Source organism: Struthio camelus, chromosome 9 (genome assembly GCF_040807025.1).
Source record: "Struthio camelus isolate bStrCam1 chromosome 9, bStrCam1.hap1, whole genome shotgun sequence".
NCBI classification, from domain to species: domain Eukaryota; kingdom Metazoa; phylum Chordata; class Aves; order Struthioniformes; family Struthionidae; genus Struthio; species Struthio camelus.
Genome location: NC_090950.1, coordinates 4133530 through 4155787, shown reverse-complemented (window position 1 = coordinate 4155787; position 22258 = coordinate 4133530). Strand labels below are relative to the sequence as shown.

At 49.2% G+C, this 22258-nt stretch overlaps 2 protein-coding genes across 4 annotated transcripts; both read right to left on the bottom strand.

Annotated features, from left to right (window-relative positions):
* Positions 1–1231: 1231 nt before the first annotated feature.
* Positions 1232–11289, bottom strand: CRYGS (crystallin gamma S). Of its 2 annotated transcripts, none has more exons than XM_009690509.2 (3): positions 9801–11289; positions 3721–3963; positions 1232–1574 (listed from the first exon to the last, which is right to left on the bottom strand). In XM_009690509.2, exons 1-3 carry the CDS (start codon positions 9819–9821, stop codon positions 1302–1304), a joined length of 537 nt encoding a protein of 178 aa, XP_009688804.2. In that variant the 5' UTR covers positions 9822–11289; the 3' UTR covers positions 1232–1301. The 2 variants fall into 2 exon arrangements, with proteins under 2 accessions (XP_009688804.2, XP_068810240.1); XM_068954139.1 differs by having other exon boundaries at positions 1451–3055.
* A 593-nt stretch (positions 11290–11882) lies between these two features.
* Positions 11883–22133, bottom strand: TBCCD1 (TBCC domain containing 1). Of its 2 annotated transcripts, none has more exons than XM_068954137.1 (7): positions 21876–22133; positions 21386–21535; positions 19217–19583; positions 18055–18241; positions 17428–17925; positions 13235–13398; positions 11883–12636 (listed from the first exon to the last, which is right to left on the bottom strand). In XM_068954137.1, exons 1-6 carry the CDS (start codon positions 22116–22118, stop codon positions 13269–13271), a joined length of 1575 nt encoding a protein of 524 aa, XP_068810238.1. In that variant the 5' UTR covers positions 22119–22133; the 3' UTR covers positions 11883–12636; positions 13235–13268. The 2 variants fall into 2 exon arrangements, with proteins under 2 accessions (XP_068810238.1, XP_009663420.2); XM_009665125.2 differs by having other exon boundaries at positions 21653–22096.
* Positions 22134–22258: the final 125 nt, after the last annotated feature.

Genomic DNA, 22258 nt, shown 5'->3' with positions numbered 1-22258 from the left:
CCCCTGCCCCGCATCCCGCTGGCGGCTCTGTTCGGGGAGGGGGGAGGCTGTAATGCTGCGGCTTGACAAGCATCACTTAACCTGCCTCCCTGCTCCGTAATAACCTCATATATCACCCGGGCGGCGACCGCAGAGCATGGCTAGAAGGGCTCTGTTCCTCCCTCCAATGTCATTATCCCGAGTCCCCTGTCCCCTTTGCTCTATATGCAAACAGGCCGCGGGGTCCCCGGGGTGCCCTGGAGGAGAGCGCCCAGCGCAGAGGACATCAGTTATACGTGCGCGGGGCGGCTGCGCGCGGCCCAGGCACGGGCCCAGCCTGACATCTAGCGGCACCGGGCAAAACGGGGCGCTCCAGCTGGCGGCGGACTGGTCCGACTGGGAGCCGCCGCCGGCCGGGGCAGCGGGGTGTCTGCAGACATCCCCCCCAAATTTCCCGGCAAGCACCCGGCTGGACTTCAGCTCTCCTCCACCTGCAGCCAGGGTTGGGTCTCCTCAGCCCCCCGCTGAAGCTGCTGCACTCGCCTTGGCTTTCATTGCTGTCTTTTCTCTTTCCTCCCCTCGCCGCAACTTGCAGCAGCCCAGGGACCTCTTCCACCCCTTCTCCTGCTGCTCTTTGGGATATTTGGCTAGCAGGCTCCTGTCTCAGGGCAATCCGAAAAGCCTTGCCACAGAGCTCGGTCTAAGCCCTCAGCCCAAGGTATTTGCAGAGGCAACCACTGCTCCCGTCCTCTTTTCCCCTCTCAGCGAGCCAGGCGGATGCGGCGCTTACCGCCGTTTTCGGTGCCTGGCTCCTCCGTCTCAGGCCTATGAGGAGCATCCCATCCCTTAGGCACGGGACTGCCAGGGCCCCGAGATCCCTCCGGGAGCCTGCGGCCGTCTCCCTCCTGCCCCGCGTGGGACCCTCGCCTCGAACCTTCGCTTTCCCCTCTGGTCCCCGCGCACCGCCGCAGGGACGCGATCCTTCAGAAACACGCGGCTGCTGCCCACCGGGGCTCCCCAGGGGCCTGGCCGCACGCGGCTCGGCAGCCAGCCCGGCAGAAAGGCCACGACAGCGGGAGAGAGGAAGGAGGCAGCCAGGGCCGGCAGAGGGTGCTCCGGGCGGAGGTGGCTCAGCTCCGGGCCGGCTACGCTGGGGCAAGGGGAGGAAGGATAAGGCCCCGCTCCGACCTGCACTCGGACCGCCGTGAGCAAACGGTCGGCAATAAGCAGGACAGGCTGAACCCAGCGACTCAATTGCTTTATTGCTCGCCTGCGGCGGCGGAGCGGGGACCGGCTGCCGCCTGGCACCGCTCCTCTCCCCTTCACTCGGCAATGTTGCGGAAAGACTGGACGGCAGCGGTGACGGCGCCCCAGTCAACGGGTTTGCGGTACTCGCCCTTGGGCAGCAGGTACTGCCTGCCCCGGTAGTTGGGGTGCTCGTAGAAAACCCAGACGCCCTCCAGCACCCGGCAGGCATGGATTTCACGGATGTGCCAATCCTCCATGACGGAAGGGCAGTCTTCAGTGGCTTCAAACATCTGCCCGCCAAAATCTCCCTTCTCAAATACCTGAATGTGGCCCCGGCCTCCGCTTGGCTAGAAACAGGGGAGAGAGATTTGCAGAGCGTTTGAAGGAGGCATCAACACGTCCCTGGCTCCCACCATCTCCAGCGGCAAAAGGGCCAGACTGGAGCAGAGCTGGGGCTCGGTAAGTCTGAGATGAGACGTAACCCCCTCCCTCCCCATCCCGAAGCACAGCAGGACAGTGCCGAGCGGCTCACAACAAGCTCCCAAGACGTACGGCGGGGAGGGGGCCAGCGCGATTCTCGCCCGAGCGCTGCTTCACGTGCAAAGAGGGAATAAAAGCATCAAGCCCAAGCGCAGCACTTTCAGCTCAAACCACCGCCCAGCACACGTTATGCAGCCAAGGCGGCAAAGGCTGAGCTCTGCAGCCCAGGCAGGCTGCCTGTCCCGCTCTTGGCTTTAACCCTTTAGCCGCTCAGCATGAGCGGCAGGAGGAGAGAGGCGCCTCCTCCGCTCCCCCCTCCTCCAGGCGATGAGGAGTTTAATGAGTTAGTGACCCCAGCTGGGTTGCGTTACAGCCCAACACAGCACAGGTATTTTCCGCCGTGATTTCGAGCGCCAAGTCGCCTGAAGGCACCGCGGCGGTTTTAATCTGCAGCTGCCCGGACACGGTCTTTCTTCTGCCGCCTTCGCCCGTCTTCTCCAGCTCGCTCTTGTCGCCAGCCCCCGGTCGAACTCCGCGGGGTCTCTCAGATCCACAGGATGCTGCTGCTGTGGCTGCCCTGGGCGCTTTGACCCGCAGCAGGACCGGGCGGACGCGCAGCCTGAGGCCTCGGTGTAGAGGAAGCCGTGCCGCCGCTGCATCCCTTAGGGCAGATCCGCGCTGTGAACCGGCTGCAAACTCTCCCTGCCTTAGGCCAACGGATTTACATCTCGCTTGGACCCAGAACAGGCTCAGAGCAGCATGAGACCCCCCAGGTGTAAAAGCAGGGTAAGGATCATAGCAGAACCGCTTCCCAGCTGTTTTCTGCTGTCAGACCCGCTCCACACAACTCGGCAGCACACGGATCCCTTCGTTTATCCCGTCTCCTGCTGGTGGAAGAACGGGTCCTACTAAAGGCAGCAGAAGTGCTTCCCCGTTCTGGGTTAGGAGGGGGAGCAGCACGGTTCCTTCACTGCAGCGGGAAGGCAGGCACTAACCTGGGGTCTCCCACTTCTGGGAGACCCCAGCCTGCTCCAAACACGCCCAGGGAGGGCTTCAGTCCTCCCTCCCACCCCTGGTCGCTCCAGGCCTGCTCCCGAGGCAGTTGTCCTCATGGTGACACCACTCAGGGGGACTCGGTGCTACTCAGGTTTGTGTCAGAACAGAGTCGTGGCTTGCTAGAGGCAAACGAACTGCCTCTCGTTCCTGGGATGAACACCTGGTCTTGGCCAGGCCAAACGGCACCGGTTCCACAAAGGCAGCTCCACTCCCTGAAGAAGTCTGAACTGAGGAGGGGGGCTGATGTCTGTTCCAGGTGACTCAGTGGGAAAAGCAGTCCAAACGCTCTCATCTGTAGCAGAAAGAGCGGGAATAGCTTCTCCTTCGGGATCTTTGCAGAGAGGGAGGAACCTGCCCCCTCTCTCTGCCAGACAGGAGGAGGGACCACAGCACAACCAGTGCCCACAATAATGCCGGGCCACACTGAAAGTGTGCGGTAGGGAGTCTAGTTGGGAATTAGGCCACAGCAGACCACAGCGTGGTCTACAAGCCCTGCGTCTACCGTCAGAGTTGGATCAGAGAGCAATAAACCAGGGGAAGGTGAGAGGCAAACTTCAGAGCCACCTGGCAGGACAATCAAGCCCCTGGAGGAACATGCGGCTACAACTACGTCGCTGTTCCTGTGGAAACTCGCCTACAAAGCAGCCGAAGGGAGCTGCCTTTTCCCATCGCAAACGAGACTGGAAGAGATTTACTTTCCCCGTTCACCAAACACCTCGCCTTTCCCAGAGCAAGGCTCGCATCTCCGCAGGACGGCAGGAGCCACAGGAGGTTATTGCTGGGGGTTACCGAGATACTGCCACAGCAGGGACTTCATGCACACCCCCTATAGTTGTCCTCTCCAAGGTGGGTTCCACAGGTCCCCAAGAAGAAGGGTGCTGCTCACAAGCACGCTGGAACCCCTTAACGACGGGCACGTAAATTAAACTGCCCCTTGAGAACTGCTCTCACACTTACTATCTGGATGGTTTTGCACGAGCCAAGACGGTCGTTAAGGCCCATCCAGTGGTGGTAGTCAGGATACTCCCCGTGCGTCAGAACGTACATGTTCCCAGCGAAGTTAGGCCTCTCGTAAGCTACCCAGGTGCCCCCTTCCACCCGGATGGAGTTGCAGCGGCTCAGGTAGGTGTGAAAATCGGGGCAGTCACTGTCACATTCATAGCAACGGCCTAGGAAATTCTTGTCTTCGTAGAAGGTGACCTGCAACACAAGCAGAGGAGGGAAAACGGGGAGGTTCCTTATCCCACTGTACAGAGAAAGGTGCGGGCAGCCCAGTGCGCGTGCATGTGCCCTCAGAGACAGCCACAAGCCCCGCCACCACGGCCACTGGCAGAGCGTTACTCCAAAGCACGTGCTCTCAGCCAGTCCGTAACTCCTTTTGCCTCAAACGTGAAGGGGAATAGAAAAAAGCCTAACTTAATTTAGTCCCCAGATTTAGCTCTTCTGGGGATAGAACAACCCTCCCAAGCACTGAGAAGGACATTGACAGTTCTGACCAAAGCACCAGGTCAGCACCCGGAATATCTTTGCTGATATTTCAATTCCTTCCAGCCTGCCCAAGACACTACAGGACTAGTCCTCGCAGTGAGAGCAGCTGCAGTGGATTCAAATAACTGCTGCAGGACAGGGCCCACTGTTTCCAACCCAAGATTTACGCTCCAGGTTTATATTAGTTTCACACAGGTGAGGAATTAGGGGTTTTTTCCTATTATCTGAACTAAAGTTTAAAAGGCAAATCATATTTAGAGATAAGATAAACAATTTCAAATGTCAGGCCCTGTAGCCTTCAGATCCAGCAGATACTAAGTACACAAAGTCCAAAGGACATCTTACATGCCTTATTTAAGAACGTACAGATTTGCAGGCCTGAAGCCTCATTTATTCATGGTAAGATTTCTACCCCTAAAGTCTGCAAACTTCCTTTTCAGAAGCTTTTTCAGAATCCATATTCTAGCCACGTCATGGCTAGAAACATTGGAAAACAGAGCTCTCAGGAGACATCAAGAAGTCCTCAAGCCCCTCAGTAGAGCAGGATCAATTGCATCCAAACTAACCTGCCTGAAGGTTCCTCAGCTTGGCCCCTACACCAAACACTGCCACCAACTCCTTACCCTTCCCAGGCAGCTGCTTCCTTCCAGCACTTTGCCGCCCCAACCCAAAATTCCCTTGCTAAAGTCCCTTTCCTCTTTGCAGCAAGCACGTAAAGTCTGTTGTTATATTTCCCTTCCACATTCTCTAGATCAGTAGTTAATAAACCATGGCTAAGGGAGCCATAAATGGTCAACAGGCTGTATTAAACAGTGTTTCATTTATATTGGCTTATCGAGTGTTTGCAGCAAGACACTTTGATAAAGGGGTCGTGAGGTGTCTCTTCTCATGGGTCATGTTTTCTAGCCCTGTAATTGCTCTCCTTGCCTACCACTCTCTCTCTAGCCGGTCCACAGCTTGCTTACTCAAAAGGCAACGCCAAAAACTGAACACGCTCCACTTAAGCTTCTAAAGTGCCAAGAAAAGCAAAAGGAGCATTGCACATATCTTATAGATGGCTCAGTTCTTTGTACATCCAAGGATGACATTTGCAGTTGGCTTGTTCTGTTTCGGCCCTTTGTTGCTGTTGCAAGTTCGTGATACGGCTGACACAAACTGCTGATCCATCAGCACGCTTCTTTCCAAAGAGCTGCTCTACAGCCAAGCATCTGATTAAAAACTGCTTCATTTAAGGCCATTTTTTTCCTGCTGAATCACAATCTGTTTCAAAGTGATCTTGAGAGCTGGTGAGCAAATATATTCCTGTTGCCTGAAGTATCACCAGCCCAGCCAGGCTTGGAGAGTGATGTGCACGCTCTTCATTCCATCCTCGAAAGTCCTTCACAGAAGTACTGCCAAGTCCCATACCCAGGCCAGTTTGTACAGCCCCATTTTTAGATCCTTCCAAGCAATAATTATTCAACAAGAGCTGTTCTTTGGAATAAGAGTCTGACTATATCCCTTGCTCATCTATGATACTGCGAAGTCAGACCATGGCAAAAGCATTACTAACATGAAGTTCTGGCACACTTGCTGTTTCTTTCCTCTGCACAATTCCCGCGACTCTTTCCTAGAGGAAATTACATGGGTTTGACGTGAAGCAGTCTCAACAGATGTCTTTCAGCTGCAACCACTGACCAGCCTATCTGCTAGTTTAACAGGAGGTTGTTTACTTATTCCAGCATCTTCAAGAGCTTTGCGCTGACTTAACTGACATGCACGTCTCCAGCTCCTCATCTGAAACACAGTCTTCTTTGTACAGCCTGTTGACCTTTTCCAGTCTTCCGGTAAGGCATCTGTCCCATATACCTGCCCTTTTTTTTGGTAGCATCTCTGGGATTGCCTCCGCCAACTCCCCCAGCTGCTCTGGAGAGAATCTTTCTGGTCCCAGTGATTTAAACATCTAACCTGCAGGACTCCGTGATCGATGCTTCCCACACAGCAGTCTGACTTCTTATCCTCTGTCTCCAAAGGAGACTTAGCAATGACTAAGGCAAAACAGACACACCAGGATTCTCAGTATCACCTGCTTATAGCTTTTCTACTCATTAAAAAAGACCAACCAACTCATTCCTTATTTTTTCCATAGGCTGAGTATTAAGATATTTGATCACCTTTTGCTTTTAGCTAATTGTACTTCATTTGTGTGCTTTGACTACTTATATTGGTTTAACGCTGCTGCTGTTAAAAATACTGTCATCACAGTCTCAGCCTAGTAGCTAGACTCAAATCTAGGACAACCTGCTCACTACTTTCTTTTTCCATCCACTTTATGTAAGAGTTAGCCACAGAGCTAGCTGGGCAGTGTGTCCCCACCAGTCTGAGCAGATATCTGGGAAGTTGGACTAATCGTGAGAGAGGATTTATGTCCTTGATTTTGTGGCCTATTAGCAGACTTCACTGGACAATGTTATATCCCTTACTCTTTCCCTACTTGGAAGAGACTGATCTCCCATTGTGAAGCAGTGTGCGCATACAAAGCAACTTGTCCCCATGTCTCTCCCTCCTGAGCAAGCTATTCCCTTCTTCAATGTAATGGAGAGTTGATAGATCACTACCACCTTTCCCACAAATAAATAAGGGCTGTAAAAGGTGCACACTAAAATCTCCAGCTCCTGTTTCCCCACCCTCCCTCCTATGGGGGTAGTTATCCATGCTGGTCAGCTTTTGCCAGCCATGACCCTGCTGTTGGTACGGATCCTGGTTCTGGATCTTTTTCCCTAAAGGAATCTGCCAACGTAAGCCCAGAGGCAACGTTTAGAGCCCTCCTCATTATGCTTCAGCAGCCGCCTGCTGTCAGTAATCTTCTTCTTGATACCAATGGTCAAGAAAGACACAGCATCCCAGTAACACCCTCTGCAGAACAGTATGCAAGGATGCACCTCTTCACAGCTCAGCCATTGCCCTTCCCTGGGACAGCTCACGAGCTGTCGCCCTCTTCAGCCTCATCCCCAGAGCTCTGCAGCCCCTTCCGATCTGCAGTCCCACTTGTGCCCACATAGTGAGTGTCCGGTACAACAGAGTAGCCGATGATGAACTCTGCCCAGCTTCTGTAAGACCACAGGTCTGGTCTCTCCACAGACAGCACATCATCCAGGCAGAGGGATGCCACCTTCTGTCTCACAGGAGGATGATCAGTAGTGGGCAGGAGCCTGTTCTCTGTCACCTCTGGTCCTGGCCCCACATGAGTTGCCTTGATTTTGGTCAGGCTGGTATCTGACGGAACCAGCTCCTCCTATCACAGCAACCACGCTTCAGCGTTAAGTTGCTTAAGTTGGCCTTTTATTTTGTAACTGAAAAGGAAGATTCATTTGATGTTCCTTCCCACCCAGACTAACACAACCGAACTCCAGTTTGGCAAAGCCATCCGGTGTTTCTTGGGGGATACTTTCCCTACAAAGCCACATAGACAAAGAAATCTGAGAACACACTAAAGGTATGGCCAAAGAACAGCGACCAACTAAAATCACGGCTCTTTGTTTCATCCTCAGAGCATCTATACGAAGATTTAAGGAGATGGCTCCTGCCTACATAGCTCTTTGCACACACACCCTCAGTCCATTTCAGGTAGAAGAGATGTTCAGACTCTGTGCTTCTCAGCTTCCATCCAATGATTCAGGCATGAACAGAGCAGACTGATGTTTTTCACCTGCAGGATAATCATAGGTGAATTACAGACTTCAACTCCAGATTTGTCGGTTTGTCTCAGCCAAATCTTGCTCAGATGCAAATCACCTTCCTTCTGTAAAGCCATCAAGCTGCTCTGCTTACAGCACTATCCCGTTAACCGCTCACTGCCCAAACTCTGTTTTGAGGCTTACCTGGCAGGTAGCAGATCTGCCATAGCAGATCTTTCTCACATGACTGCAAAATTCTTACTGCCTCGGCCACCTCATAACAGTCATCGTCTTTCTTCCCAACATCACTCCTGTTACAAGGAAACTTGTAAGTGGTGACTGTACTGTGTGGTAGTGCCCTCCACTTTCTAAGAAAACAGCATGGGGGGCAGTGACTCCTTTTTTGGGCAGATCACTTGCTTAGGTTGTGAGAAATACCATGTTTAATTCTCTTTGTCTTTTTCTTCTCTCCTCGAAATGTGTCAGGCAAGACCATGGCACAGGGGAATGATGAGATTTGCACTGTCATTGACTTAAGGTACCTTGAACGTTTTGCTGCATCACAGCTCAGCATCACCTGGCAGGGTGCAGCCTGCTCAGACAAGGGATACAGTTTTCAGCAGGAAAGAGAAGCAACACATGAATCATCTTCAAGCAGACGGGAGAACTGAGCACGGACCAGTTACGTTCCCCAGCACCTTCTTTATGCACTGGTACAGTTCTCCCCAGTTACGGTCTAACAGCTACTGGATTAGAAGGAAGCACAACACCATGTTCGGTTTCTAAAGACTGCTCAGAAATAGCCAGGTCACTCTGAGCCAAGAACGCAGATAACATGGGCAGTGAAGCAGAGACTGAACCCAGATCTTCCATAACACAAGCCAGTGCCTACAAAGCCACTCTGCCTCTGAGCTCTCTGCCCCCTCGGCTCCCACAGTCTCCACAGGTTAAGAGGAATGTACCCAAGAAAAACAAAAAAAAGGAAAAACGTACACTCGTCCGTAACCTCTTACTAGTTGCTCAACGCTTCACTGTAGAGACTGGCCACAAACCCCAAGTTCTCCCCCTTCTTTCCTAGCCATTTATCTCTGCTGCAGTCTCAACCCTGCAACAAGGTCTGTGTGAGCAACCAGCTCAGCTCTGCTCACTTCAGGATGGTTCTGATACCCTCCTATCTTAGGGCCGGAGGGTATCAAGATCACAGCACGAGAGCTGCCTCCCCCTCTGACGCACCTCTTTCTAGCTAAAAGTTCAGCTTTGTGATCTACTTCCAACTCCAGTTTAAACCATCTCTCACAATTCCCCCAAATCACAAAGTCAGTTCTCATCCCTCTGGGAACGCTGTCGCCTTTGGTGGTACGATCATAATCGAGAAATCTGCCTGTCACAGAAGCCACATTGCACCCTTCACTCCACAGTGGAAGAGGGATGCGGCAGCTGCTGCTGTTGTTGTTGGGGCTCAGCTCCTCCCAGGAGAGCCTTCCACGAGACCGTATCCTGCAAACGCAGCTCGTCACGTTTGCTGCTGGCACAACAGCCTCCATCTTCAGTTTACAGGGCATCAAGTACTGGAGCATTGTAAAATATCCCCTCACTTGTCATTGGGTTCAACTCTATCCTCTTGCAGCCAAGATCTGGGAAAGGACTAGGGAGGGCTCAGCTTCAGCAAAACAAAACTCCATATTTGAGGAGGGATTTCAGACACCTCCTACTGCCAACACACTGATGAAGGGGGGAGCATTCATCAGAACCAAAGGTCTCCACAACTTTCCCCTGAAAAATTCTGTATTCCTAACCTCCTCCTCCATCTCTTGTATTTGTAAGCAGGAGCAAATCCAGTATTTCTGCTCCTTCATTGAAAGACTATAACGTACAGGCTGCAAGTAAGCTTACCTTGGGTCCAGCTCTGGACATTTTCCGTTCAAGCCAAACTCCCCACTGCTGGAGGACTGTCAGGAGCTGTTACAAATAGCCAGGATCCAAGGCACCCTTTTTATAACGGGCTCATTTTAAACCAGACAGCCGCTTTGTCATGAGAATAGGATCCAAAAATTGAGTCAGTGATTCTGAGGCTATAGCCGGTTTCTAGAAAAGCAAACAGGATTATGGAATAAAGGAAGGCTTCGCCGTCCTCTCTTTGTTACCATTTGCTGAGTCAGAACACCAAAATTCTGCCAAACACACTCAAAACACCCCACCCCCGGCCAGGTCTTGGGGGATGGGGGAAGCATTTTGGCTGCGTTCTTCCTCTTAAGCACGTTAAACAAGAAGGCATCCTAGTCATCTCTAAAAAGGTCCATCCCTGTTTGCAAGGAAGAGGTTCAGTATTAATAGAGAATGTTCCCGTGCAATGAAGGACGCAGCTAGGAAATGGTGAATACATGCTTGGGGCAGATCTGAAGGCTTGCAAAGAACAACTTCTGCTTAGATGCTCTGCTTCAAAAGCTCACAACGGAAACATCGGTGCAGCAAAGATGCTGTGCATTTTCACAGCACATCCTCAGCTGAGCTATATTGCTCCTCATGGTGGCTGACATACAGGGAAAAAAAGCATTTCTGCCTTCCCCACACACATCCCCAAGCTGAGTGATTTCAGACATGAAATAATAGAGAATGCGCCCAAATTTCTGACAAAATCTGCCAGCGCCACGAATTCAATTCCAAATCCTTAAAGCAATGTCTGCAGTTTAAGAGAGAGATCCTTCTTTTAGCCACACTCTGGCCCACTGGGCAAGGAGGGGGAGGAATGCTGCCTTTTGTACATCCATGCCCCCCCGAAGCCAGCGCATCCCGAAAAAACGCCTCTGCAGCTATTCAATGCACCAGCCCAAAGGCTTAGGGAAACAAAGGCAAACGAATCTGGCACAGCAGCGCCTGAAACATACAGACCTTATTTTAAATCTGTCAGGACAGGCAATCTCGCAACAACAACTCTATGTACGCTGCTGCAATTCCACTGACTGCAGCTTCCTACAACATTTAGATATGACCAGAGACAGAAAGAAGCTCAACAGCATCTCGTTTCCTTCCACTTCTAGGTGTCTTGAACATCTAGCGCTGTTGGTCAAAGCCCTTACTGCTAGAGGGCTGGGAGACCACTCATATTTATCGGAATGCTCTCTTATACGGATCACAGAGCCCAGTCAGGACCTAACTCCTATTGAAAGACGACTCAGTAGGTTCAGTAGGAAGGACATTTCCAAGCTCCATTGTGGTCACTTTGCATGTCACTCCTTTAAAAGCTGGTTAAAAATATCCGGGTCAGTCTCTTGATTCCTAACCTACGCCTATGGCAGTGGGTCAGCCCAGGAAGAATCTGCCATCTCCTCTAAATGTTTGAGACACTTTCCAAGCCCAAAGGATGTATTATCAGGTGAAATTTGTACAATTGTTATATTCATTAAAAAGCACTCAAACAGAAATTGTGCATTTCATTAATGAAAACTAGGTGGTTTTGACAGCACTGCAAGCTACAAGTGAAAGCCCAAATCTATTTAAAGACAGCACCGTTATCATAAAAAGCATTCAAACATTATCAAGCAGCATCTGCAACTAGAGCTGAGGAACTACTGCACCACGCTATACACAAACACCCATTCCAGCACATGGATGAAATGTAAATACTTAAATATAAAAGTCACCTAGTCTTGCCTAATGTCCTAAGATTAAACCAAACAATTTTATATAGTGTTAAAAACCCAGGTGGAACCAGAACTAACATCGGCTCCCGAGCCAATAAAAATATAATTTTAGAAAGCATACAATGTTATAAAATTTGTACGCCAGAGTACTGAATCCCACTGTTTTCCTCCTACTCTCAATTTGGATAGCTCTTCACAAGTCACATGCAGCTGCTGTGTTCAGTCATCCACGCAATGCCGTTGCCTTTTTTTGCCTTGCTAACTGAGGTGCTTTGCAATGAGCATGTCTCTCCAAGACAGGTACTACTAGCACAAAATGAGAAAAGGACTCACATTCTTTACAAGAAATATTAATTATTTAAAGATAGGCAACACAGTTTATATCAAAGTGCTGTGCTAGGACATCCTTCAAAACCTTCAGCTCCACTGCTGTTAAGGAATTAGCACTTTTCTCTCAGCTGACAGGTTCACATTTCATTAAAGCAATGAAGACGCTAGGGCTCTTTAACAACCAGAGCAAATGTAAAACCCTTTCCCTAGAACATGTGCCAGGCTTATCTGAGATCACTTATTGACATTTGTCAAAACAAAGCAAACTTATAAGAAAGGTAATTCTATAAAATCTAAGTGCCATCTTCATATTTTAAAAAAAAACTATTGAATTTCATTCATAAAAAAACTAAACATTTGTTTTTCACATTTATAGAAACAGTGCAGCTGTCTTGTACCATAAAGCTGCAAGTGACAGCCAGAAAACCTACGTCCAGCTTTACACCAGGCAGAGCTCCTTTGCTGGATACGTGCACACCACGGACACTGACCAGGAGTGCCTCCCAGTTACAGGACCTGCAACAAGGGGGAAGCATACTTGTTCATCACCATCTATTAACACGCGCTTTCTCAGTTATCAGTGGAATAGCTATAGCACGTTCCTGGGAAAGCAGAAGTGATTAAAAATCCTAAACCAGACAAACAGTCCAATCCATGCTGAGGCTGGGCATCAAATCCACATCAAGGGTTTTCAGCTAGGACGGCCGCGAAGCATGAACGAGAACGATTTCAGGATATCACCGTCTGTTCCCAGAACTCTGTAACAAAGCAGAGGAGCAAGTTTTAATCCCGCCAGCAAAGTCAATAACTAGCTAGGACTATACTTCAAAGACTGTAATTCTAAGACTACGGATAAAGGCTTTCTAATAGTTTGAAGCATGCAATGGCAGAACAGTACGATAAGGGCTTAGCCCTGGTTCCTAAACTCCTCCTCCTTGGGAAGAGAGGAAGACTACATACTAAGAATTATGTGAAGCCTCACTTAATTCTCTTAAGCAAAAAGAGACAGGTAAGTACGGACATCAATACACAGCTTCTTCAAAAGCACAGCCATGCAAATAAGATTTGACATCAGATTATATACAACATGCCTGCCTGCTTTTGCAGTCACACACGGATCTCCTCAACAAATCTAACGGAACATGTCAGAGAACAGAGAAGACGGAGTACACAGAGAACAGATTCAACTTAAGCAAAGGGTTTTGACTCCAAAACATGAACTAAAACCCAACACGAGGCTCTTGGGAAGATGTCCACTGAACAGTTTCAGACCTCCTCCTCTGGATGGGCTGGGCACACAAACATGGGACAATTCTTCTAGATATAGAAGAAACGAGAAACAGGCTCCTTACTCACCCTTCCTCTCCTTTTGCAGTACAGCAACATGACGCTATCCTGCTGCCTGTTTGGAGCCTACTGCAGGAGGGACCAGGCTATCCAGCTGCTGACGATTCCCTGTTTGCACCAGCCATTCGTAGAATTTGTTTTCCACCAGCATCTGGAACTGTTTCCTCTGATGCCTGAAACCCAGAAGACTATCAGCAGGGAAGCATGCAAAGGTCACATTTATCGAAAGAGTATTACACTTCTAAACCTCTCTGCTTGACTACCAAAACAAGCCTCGGTACAGATCAGCTAAGTAACTGGGTTTTGTTCATGAACTGCTTGTACCAGGAAGGGAAGGTTTTTATCAAGTGAATGTGACTATAACTGCCCCAAAAGGCACAGCTTACTAGAGGTAAAAAAGTCATGCATATGTAGAAAAGTTAGAAAAAGGTAGAAAAGTTATGGCAGCGTACGTAAGAGAGAGGACGAAGATGAGGAAATGAATGTGCATATAGGCGACGCTCCTCAAATAATTCTCAATATTGATATTTAGTATGTCCTTGGTAACACCATTTAGCTGAGTCTTTCTGAGACCGGTCAGATGACCGAATAAGAGCAAAGCAAGCTCATGGCAGTATTTTTCTGGGATAGCATCCCAGCCATCACTGGGTTCAGCTCAGTTTCTCGAGCCAAAGGTGGCGTAAGCGTTTAGGAGTTCCTGATGAACTTTCTCTGAATTTACACATTTCCCTTCTGAGCCCATGTAAAACATAAAAATTTTTAATATCCTGTGGAGATTTTATATGTTGAAGTAGCTGTTTGCTTTGCACACAGCCCTGATTTGATGCTCCTATTCTGTATTGGAAAAAGCAGCACACCACCCCTACTCATTTTTGTGCCACCCAGTTTCAGAGGAGCGCAGCACACGCACACACTTTTTTCACGTTAAAGACTCCACGTCTATTTAATCAGGGTTCACACGAGAGCTCTCCCGTGCTTTGATAATCCTTGTTGCTTTTTTGAATTCTGCTTCTAAAATATCCTGAAACGGAGAGGGGAGGGGAAGAACTGCACAAAACACTCAAGACAGGACAACAATTCCTGCAGCAGCATTATGGTGTTTTTGGATTGTTTTTTATTCCTTTTCCTAACCAGCCCTAAAGTCCAGTTTGCTTTTCTGACTAATAAAGTACTGCTGTGTTCACAGAATTATCTGTTACAAGTATAAGATTTCTTTTTCATAGGGTAACAGCTGGTTCACTGTGCATATGAAAATAAAATTGTTTCCCTCCATCCGTATATGCATCACTCTACATTTATCTACCTTGGATTTCATCTGCCATTTTATTGCCTGGTCTCAATACCGTGAGGCCTCTGTAATTCTTCCTAATCAGCTTTTGGTTTTAGTACCTCAATAACTTAGCAGCGTCAGTGAAATTTTTCATTTCTATTCTTCCACTTTCCTGATCGTTTACAAATACAGAAGACAGCACAGGTCCCAGCAGACCCCCTTGTCCAGTTGCGACGTTAGAAACTGTAAAAGAAAACTTGGGTCTCCCAAAAGCCTTTTAGAAATCCAAAAGGATTATATTTCCTGGACTGGTTTTCCATATTTATCTGCCGATTTCAATGATTTCTGCTAGATTTCAGAGACATGACTTCCCTTTACAAAAGGCAGGTTGACTTTCCTGTGGTCTATTACCCACCCATGTGATCAGTAATTGTATTTCCTATTGTTCTTCAACCATTAGCGTGATATAGACATCAGATTTGCAAGCCTGTACCTGCCCAGACACCCCCAGATTCCTCTGTAAAGGCTGGAAAGTAATAAACGTGGTGCTGGCCCTCTAGTAACAATGCAATTTAAGGAAGAGATTGCAAACTACAATTAAACGGTTATTTCACTCTCAAGCTCTTTTGCCACGTTGTGGTAAATAACATTTGCACTGGATTATTGTGTCAATTTGTTCTTGCACTACCCCTTCCATTTGAGATATTCACTAACACATCCCCATAAAGAAGGGTTTTAGGATGGGAACTACCCTAAATTCCTCCCTAGTGAACGCGAACACAGTCACTTATTTTTTCTCCAATAGTTTTATCTACTTCAAGTGTTCATAATATACCTTGTTTCTTCTACTGATCCTGCAAGACTTTGTCTGACATTTATATATATATATAAAAAACAGGGCTTTATGCTTTTGGAAGTTGTTCCTCAAGCTCTCTTACTGGTCCTGCCTTACAGTGTTTTTTACATTTAGCCTGGCAGGGTTTACATTCTTCCCCCCCTCCCCCCTTTTTTCTCATTCAGGTAACTTCAACTTTTGGAAAGATGTCTTCTCACGTCCAGTCTCTTTCACCTCACTGGTCAAGCATGGCAGTTTCCTTTTCTTTCTAGGGGTCCTCTCAAAGCACTTGTTCTCTGAACAGGTGGTATGATGTTTGCTCTAAGCTTCCCAGCTGTCTCTCTAATTGCCTGCAGGGGAGGCTAAAGTATTTTTATTTTACTGTCAGCTGCCCACTGCCAGCTTCTACGCTTTACGTAGTTCTCCTCCTTTTAAGAAATAAACCACTTCAGCACTGAGCTCTTCGCTCCTGTGACTGCTGGAGAGGATGTTAAATCTAAGCACAGCATCACTATTACCAAACATTAACAGTAAGATCTTGACAGGAGAAACACCTTTGCAAAACTCTGAGGTGAAAAGCAGCAGCCTCGGGGTAGAGGACAATGGCTGGAGAAGCAAGAAGCACCTCAAACGAGGTTGAGGGACGAGGCAGATGATTCTAGTACAAGGGCTGAGTTTACAACTTTCCTCTCTGCTGCCCTTCAGGACTCAAGGACAGAGAGTTGTGAAAGCGTTTAGACCTCTGCCACCACCGCGACTGGATCGCTACTGCTCAGCCATCCACCACCTACATGGAAATCCTGCCCCAGAACCCTTTCTTTCTTATGGTCGAGTGCTCTTCCAAACAGCAGGCTCCTCCACTCTTGGCACAGAGTTCTGGAGTTCTGAAAGGAATATGGGAAGCTGAGGGAGCTACTCCAAAACAAGGAAAGACTAAATGGACTAGAACTCCTCAGCTTGATATGACAGTCAGTGTTGACAATTTGACCCAATAGGAGGTTCTCATCTTCTGTGTGTCCCACAAGAGAAACTCCGCTGAGACCACTGCTTATCAGCACCCGGATGCACACCCATTACAAGTCATTAACTGAGGACAGAACAGGAAAAAAAGTACAAACAGCTCAGAGAGCGCTTAAGGGACACAAGTTGTTTTGATCTCTTCAGGTCTTTAAAACTGAATATTTGGGTTTCTATCCCCATTCTGTATTTGTGAAGGAGGCCAGGTACTTTAGGGTGCTGCATAAAAACGGTTATCAAAAATTAAAAGCCACTACATCTGAAGTGGTCAGTAGCTGGAGATTTGTAATCTAGCTGGCCTCAGAAGAAAGCACGTCAAAAAAGAGAAAGCAAGGTGAACTTTTTCAGAACTCTGCGTAAGTGCTGAGAAAGCACACAGATGCATATCAGACATGATATGAGCTAGGATAGGCCTAGTTAGTACACTGAAAACTGGGCAGAAGAGTCAACGTGATCCGGAAAAGAGGACTTTAAAAGCTACGGTCCATAAGGTGATCTGCTGTAACAGTCCACATGCATACTCTTAACTCACCTGAACAACATCTGGACTTGTTTAATTAAAGTAATTAAGTAATTTAAAGCCTCAATCTGAACATAAAGGTTGGGCTAAGAAAAATCTCTGGACAATAATTTGTTGAGCTGTTCTTCACAGTATAGGCCCAGATCTCATCCACATCAGCATGCAACGCTGTAAGCAGGCCGCAGACGGCAGAGGTAAGTACCCAACGTGAGATAAGCTGCAAGCTCTTACTACCAGAATGGATTCCTCACCTCACCCCCCGGAAGCATATGCACTTGCTGTTTTTTGTGTTTTGCAATTTGGAAAATACAGTCATGACAAAGCCCTTCTTTCAGAGTTGCAGTTCTGAACATTATTACTTTTCTATAATACCAAAGATCAGGACACCAGGATTACTGATTCCCAGTAGTCTAGAAACAGCACGCAAGACAGCTCACACCAACCAGCCCGTTTCTAAGGCATTTTTGTTGAACCACATCAAATGAAATTGCTGTTTGCATGGCTGAGCTGAGCTTCAACACAACTCACACATTCCACTCCTGCCAGGATGCAACACTCACTTGGTCAGGCCTGCCTCCTTCACAGTTTTCTGCCAGATCTGTACCTTCTGCTCTCGCTGACTCAGTGCCTTCTGATACGCGTGGGGCAGTCCGCCCGGCGTTTCCGTTGTGTCTCCTTCCATCTCGAAAGGAATTACAAAGGTGTAGAACTCCGAGGGTGGCAGGAGGCGGAAGACGCTTGTGTCACTGCTCTCTTTGCACACCAGCATGGGACTGTCCCAGTAGTTCGGCAGAGTGGCCAGGCCCACCTGAGCCATGTGGTCTTCAAGCATTGGATAATGGGTGTGGAAAGGAGCGAAGCTGACTGCTTGGTTACCCGAGAGGATGAGAGGTTGGGTAGGTGTAAGAATGTAGAAAGTACAGCCAGTGGTGGAAGAGAGAGACAAACGATGGCAAACAGAAATGACCTTGACATTGTCACAGCTGTGGACGTGAACAGATGTCTGCACAGGGCCGAGGACAAAAGTGCTATTCCGGCACTTCTCAATGGTCACAGATCTGTAACAGAGCAAGAGAAGACACAGTGAGCCAGAAAGTCCGAAACCCAGACTCTTCTAACAAGTTAGCACATCTCAAACAGACCTGCTAAATGACATTTAGCTGTGCCTCAGGAAAACAAAAACTCACCGGAGAGGAGAGAGGAGATAAATGAAAGACTCGTTGCAGCGATGAATTCTTACATGAGCCCCCACCAAGGTGTCTGAGCTCTTGGCCAACGTCTGTTTGTACACCTGGCTCATTATCACCATGGGAAACACCTCAGGGACCACATGAGTATTGCAAGCAATCTTGGCTCTTCTGGTTGTTCCTTCAACTGCAAAATAAGTTAATCAAGACACTGAGAAAGAATATGATGGTTCACATCATTTCAAATGGCACAAGAAAAGCACACAAAATCAGCCCCAAACTTCAAGGACGGCACTGTCCAACTGTGTCACTTCATGCACCGGTCACACTACCACTAACAACTCCTGGGCAGGAAGGCAGTACACAGCAGTCAGCAGCTCTAGAAGTCATGGTACATCCAAAGAATCAAAAGCCCTTCAGAATTATTCATGGGAAGCCAGAGTCTCCCAGAAACTACCAGACGGACGGACCTGGTCTAGGCATCTCAATTTCCAGAGTTTGTTCCTGCACAGAAGGATCTTCCTGCCAGACAAAGACTCAGGGCAAGTCTTTAGCACTACATTGAAAGTGCAGATCACACATTTTAAGACATACTAAACCAATGAAATGCTCCTTCTACAGACAACCCTTGAGCAGCTTTGCTGTCCCATCTCACATTGCCCATCTTACATCTTACTAGTGTGCAGTCAGAGCAAACAAAACATTAATCTTATTTTTTTTTCCTCTAAGGTGAAAGATGTCCGGCTCCACTGCAATGTCTTTGCGGGCATGGGATGAGTCCATTCAAAGAGATCCAGATCAGTTCTCAGCTTTGCCACAACCACCCAAGCCTCCACAGACAAATCACATGTTCTATTCTTCGCCTCCAGTGGTACCTGAAAGATGAGGATAGTAATACCGATCTCCCTCAGAAGAGCATGTGAAAATAAAGTCATTGACATTTGCTCATAAAAGTGATCAAAGAACCAGAAAGATGCAAATACGTGTCATACGGCACCCTCTAGTTCCTCCCAGACTCGCCTCTAAGCTGTTACCTTCCCCATCTCCACTGTCAGCTGGAGGAAAAGGAGGTAAATCCACACTCCACTGCCAGATCCTTGCTCAGGACAAGGAGCTGAGGCTGAAAGTTACCTCTGGAAGTAAAGGCAAGGCCTACAGATACCTTGCTGCGCCCAGGCAAGCTTCTTCCCAGACTTGAGGCACGCAGTCATTCCAAAGGGGTTTGTTGTCAGGCAAGACCTTATCCAACTCTCTAGCTTGGTGAAAGAGAAGGCTTTGGAGATCTTCGAGTAGCCATTTTTCCCATGAAAGGGCTGCCAGAGGGCAAGCTCATGCAGAGGATGGACAGTTCTAGATTTGTTCACAGTCCCTTCAATAAGAAAGCTGAGGGCACGAACAGCTTCATAAGAGACCAAACTACTGTGAGCAGAATGGGAAGAGGCAGTGAGCTGGTCTGGCTCCAGCAGCAGTTCCAGCATATCCGAGAGGTGGCTCTGCACGAAGGCCTGGTGGTCTTGATCGTTCCAGTTCTTAGAAGGCAGAAAAACAAACAAGAACGAGGTGAGCTCTCACAAAGCGGACAGGCTTCATCAACATTATACAAGACATCCCTGCTTACACTAGAATCACAGTAGTTCTAAAAGAAGGAATTCAAGTGGAACACGGTGTTCTCTCTTTCTGCCCACCGCTTCTGTTGGTCTGCTCTTCCAAAACATGCATAAGAAACTGGATCCATCCAGCAACCCTCGAAACCAGAAAACTGTTTTATTCCAATTCCAGGTACTAAACATTTCACTCTAAAGAGCCAAAACAGGAAACAGATTCCCCTACAATCCTTCCCGCACAATTGTGGCCAGACAGCGCTGGCAAGTGAAGGTTGGAAACAAATCAATAACTGACAGTCAGGGTCTTGCAACTGCTCTGTTGGAAGCTCACTGCATCTCTTTCAGACCTTCAGATATGACAAAGTACCTCCTTCAGAGGAGCTGCAGGGAAAAACAGAGGGTCATTTCTTCAGAGGTGAGCGCGCTAATAAACTAAACAGCCTCTGGAAGAATCGTTAGCTCCAATTTTAAAAGGCTCCATACCAAAAAAGAGTGGGAGACTGGAATTATGGCAGCCATCAACAAAGGCAACTTTTGCTGGCCTGCAAACTGCAGAACAAGTAACGCCAGCTACGATCATACATTCTCCTCACCCACCGATAAGGGCTGCAGTTAAAAGGCAGCAACAAGCAGCGTTGGACAGCGTCTTGCCACAGGCTGACAGAGAGCAGCTCACACTGGATAAGCCTCACCAAACCATTTCAAAGGGGCTAATTTCTCGCAGTGCTCATATCAGGGATCACTGAAACTAGAGGCATCTCTTCCTATCTCACAAGAAAAAGTAATGCCAGTGGAGACAGCCCCCCACACCATCAGGATCAAAACGTTTAGCATGGCTACCCTGACAGCCAGGATGCACCTATTTTTTGTTCATCTGACAGTCAAACTTGAACAGCGATTAAAAGAAAGCATCAACTTCCAAAAGATGTTGGATGCCACCCTGGAGCCTGCAGCTCACAGCTTTACATTAGTTATTCTCATCTCTTTTTCATGTGTTAAGTCTTTTAGTTTAAAGCTACCCGGTCCCTCCTTTTAATCATTTCAGCTTGTCCCAAATTACAGTTCACTGGGTCATATGGCTCCTCATGTCATAGCCAGGACAGAAGCCTGCTGAAGTTTGCACCTGGCCTTTATAACGTTGTTGGCAATTTGTAATTCACTCTCAAATACAGAGCAGACCATGAACTGCAGCTGACGTATCCAGCTTACTTCTCCTATTTAGGAACACTTGATGTGGGACATCATCATCTTCACGTGACGGATCTACAGTTGACCAGCCACTCCATCTCTCTGCAATACAACTTAATGACATTTTCCTAAACACCGCTTTGGAATTCTAATAATTTAACGCAGATCGTGGGAAAGCAGCCTTCAACGTAAGAAAAGCCTCCTGCTTGGCTGGCTACACCCCTCTAACAGAAAAACCAAAGAAGCTGTTGCTGCTTAGAAGGAGAATTAGGAAGACTCAGAAAAAATTTTCAGTTAGTCTCAGACCACAGGAAATTTCAGCAGGCAAGTGTCACCGTTTCATAAGTTAAAGCGATAGAGAACATATCGGTTTCATCTCATTTACCGTGCTGAGACGTAGCTCAAATTTGACTTGCAGAAATGCTTCAGGCAGGGTACGCTCTCCCAGCAACAAACGGGATGCTCTTCAGCCCGCCTCCAGGGGAGGCGGCCGTTTTCTCACGGAGCAACCTCAGGAGACCCCCCACGCCCCCAAATACCTTATTTTGACTGGCAGACTTCCCAGTCAGGTCGGGAGACTTGGTCCTGGGGCTGGGCCACTCCTCGCCGATCAGGGACGTTCTCAGAGAAACCTTGTTCAGTTGCTGGATGTACAAAAACAGCAGGAACTGCAGGGTGTCTACTGACAACTACCCAAGGAGGAGGGGGGGAGGGAGAAACAAAACACAGGTTAAGAGGCGCTGCCCGTCACCCACGACCGCCCGGCCCGGCCCGGGGAGGGGGCTGGGAGAGGGGACCCCCCCTGCCTTGCTGCGCTGCCGCTCCAGCTGGTCGGCGCTGGCGCAGGCCGCCTCCGCCTCGGCCCGCTGGAGGCGGCGCGGCGGGTCGCGCCGGGCCAGGCTGTCGAAGAGCTCGAAGTAGAGCCAGGCCAGGCCGCGGCCCAGCTGCAGCTTCCCGCAGGCGATGTGGCGCCAGCGCGGCCAGGCCAGGCGCGGGAAGCAGCCGTCGGCGGCCCGCGCCCGAGCGTACGCCGCCATCTTGCGCAGGTAGTGGCGGCCCAGCTTGGCGGGCGGCGGCGCCCGCACGGCCCCCAGCAGGAACGGCTCCGTCTTCACCCACAGCCGCGCCGGGCCCGCCGCCGCCGCCGCCGCAGCCGCCTCCATGGCGGCCTCCCCCGTCAGGCGAGGCAAGGCGAGGCGCCGCCCAGAGCGCCCACCGCCCGGAGGACTGCGCGCGGCGCTCCGCCCTCTTCGCCGAGGAGCCGGCTGCCATTGGCGAGCCGAGCGGGCGCGGAGGCGGAACGAACGCCGCCACCTCTGATTGGTTACGGCCCTTCGCCGGCCTCGCTCTAGGCTTGGCAACTTCCGCCCGCGCCGACGCTCTGCCCTCCGGAGCTGCGATAGGGCAGGGGC

Coding starts and splice junctions, on each gene's coding strand:
- CRYGS (XM_009690509.2), bottom strand. CDS start 9,821: ATGTCCAGAGCTGGACCCAAG. Junction 3,964..9,800: donor TGTCCAGAGCTGGACCCAAG/GTAAGCTTACTT, acceptor CTTGTGTTGCAG/GTCACCTTCTACGAAGACAA. Junction 1,575..3,720: donor CGTGCAAAACCATCCAGATA/GTAAGTGTGAGA, acceptor CCCTGTTTCTAG/CCAAGCGGAGGCCGGGGCCA.
- TBCCD1 (XM_009665125.2), bottom strand. CDS start 22,009: ATGGAGGCGGCTGCGGCGGCGGCGGCGGCGGGCCCGGCGCGGCTGTGG. Junction 21,536..21,652: donor TGGAGCGGCAGCGCAGCAAG/GCAGGGGGGGTC, acceptor CTCCTTGGGTAG/TTGTCAGTAGACACCCTGCA. Junction 13,399..17,427: donor AAGGAGGCAGGCCTGACCAA/GTGAGTGTTGCA, acceptor TCTGGGTTTCAG/GCATCAGAGGAAACAGTTCC.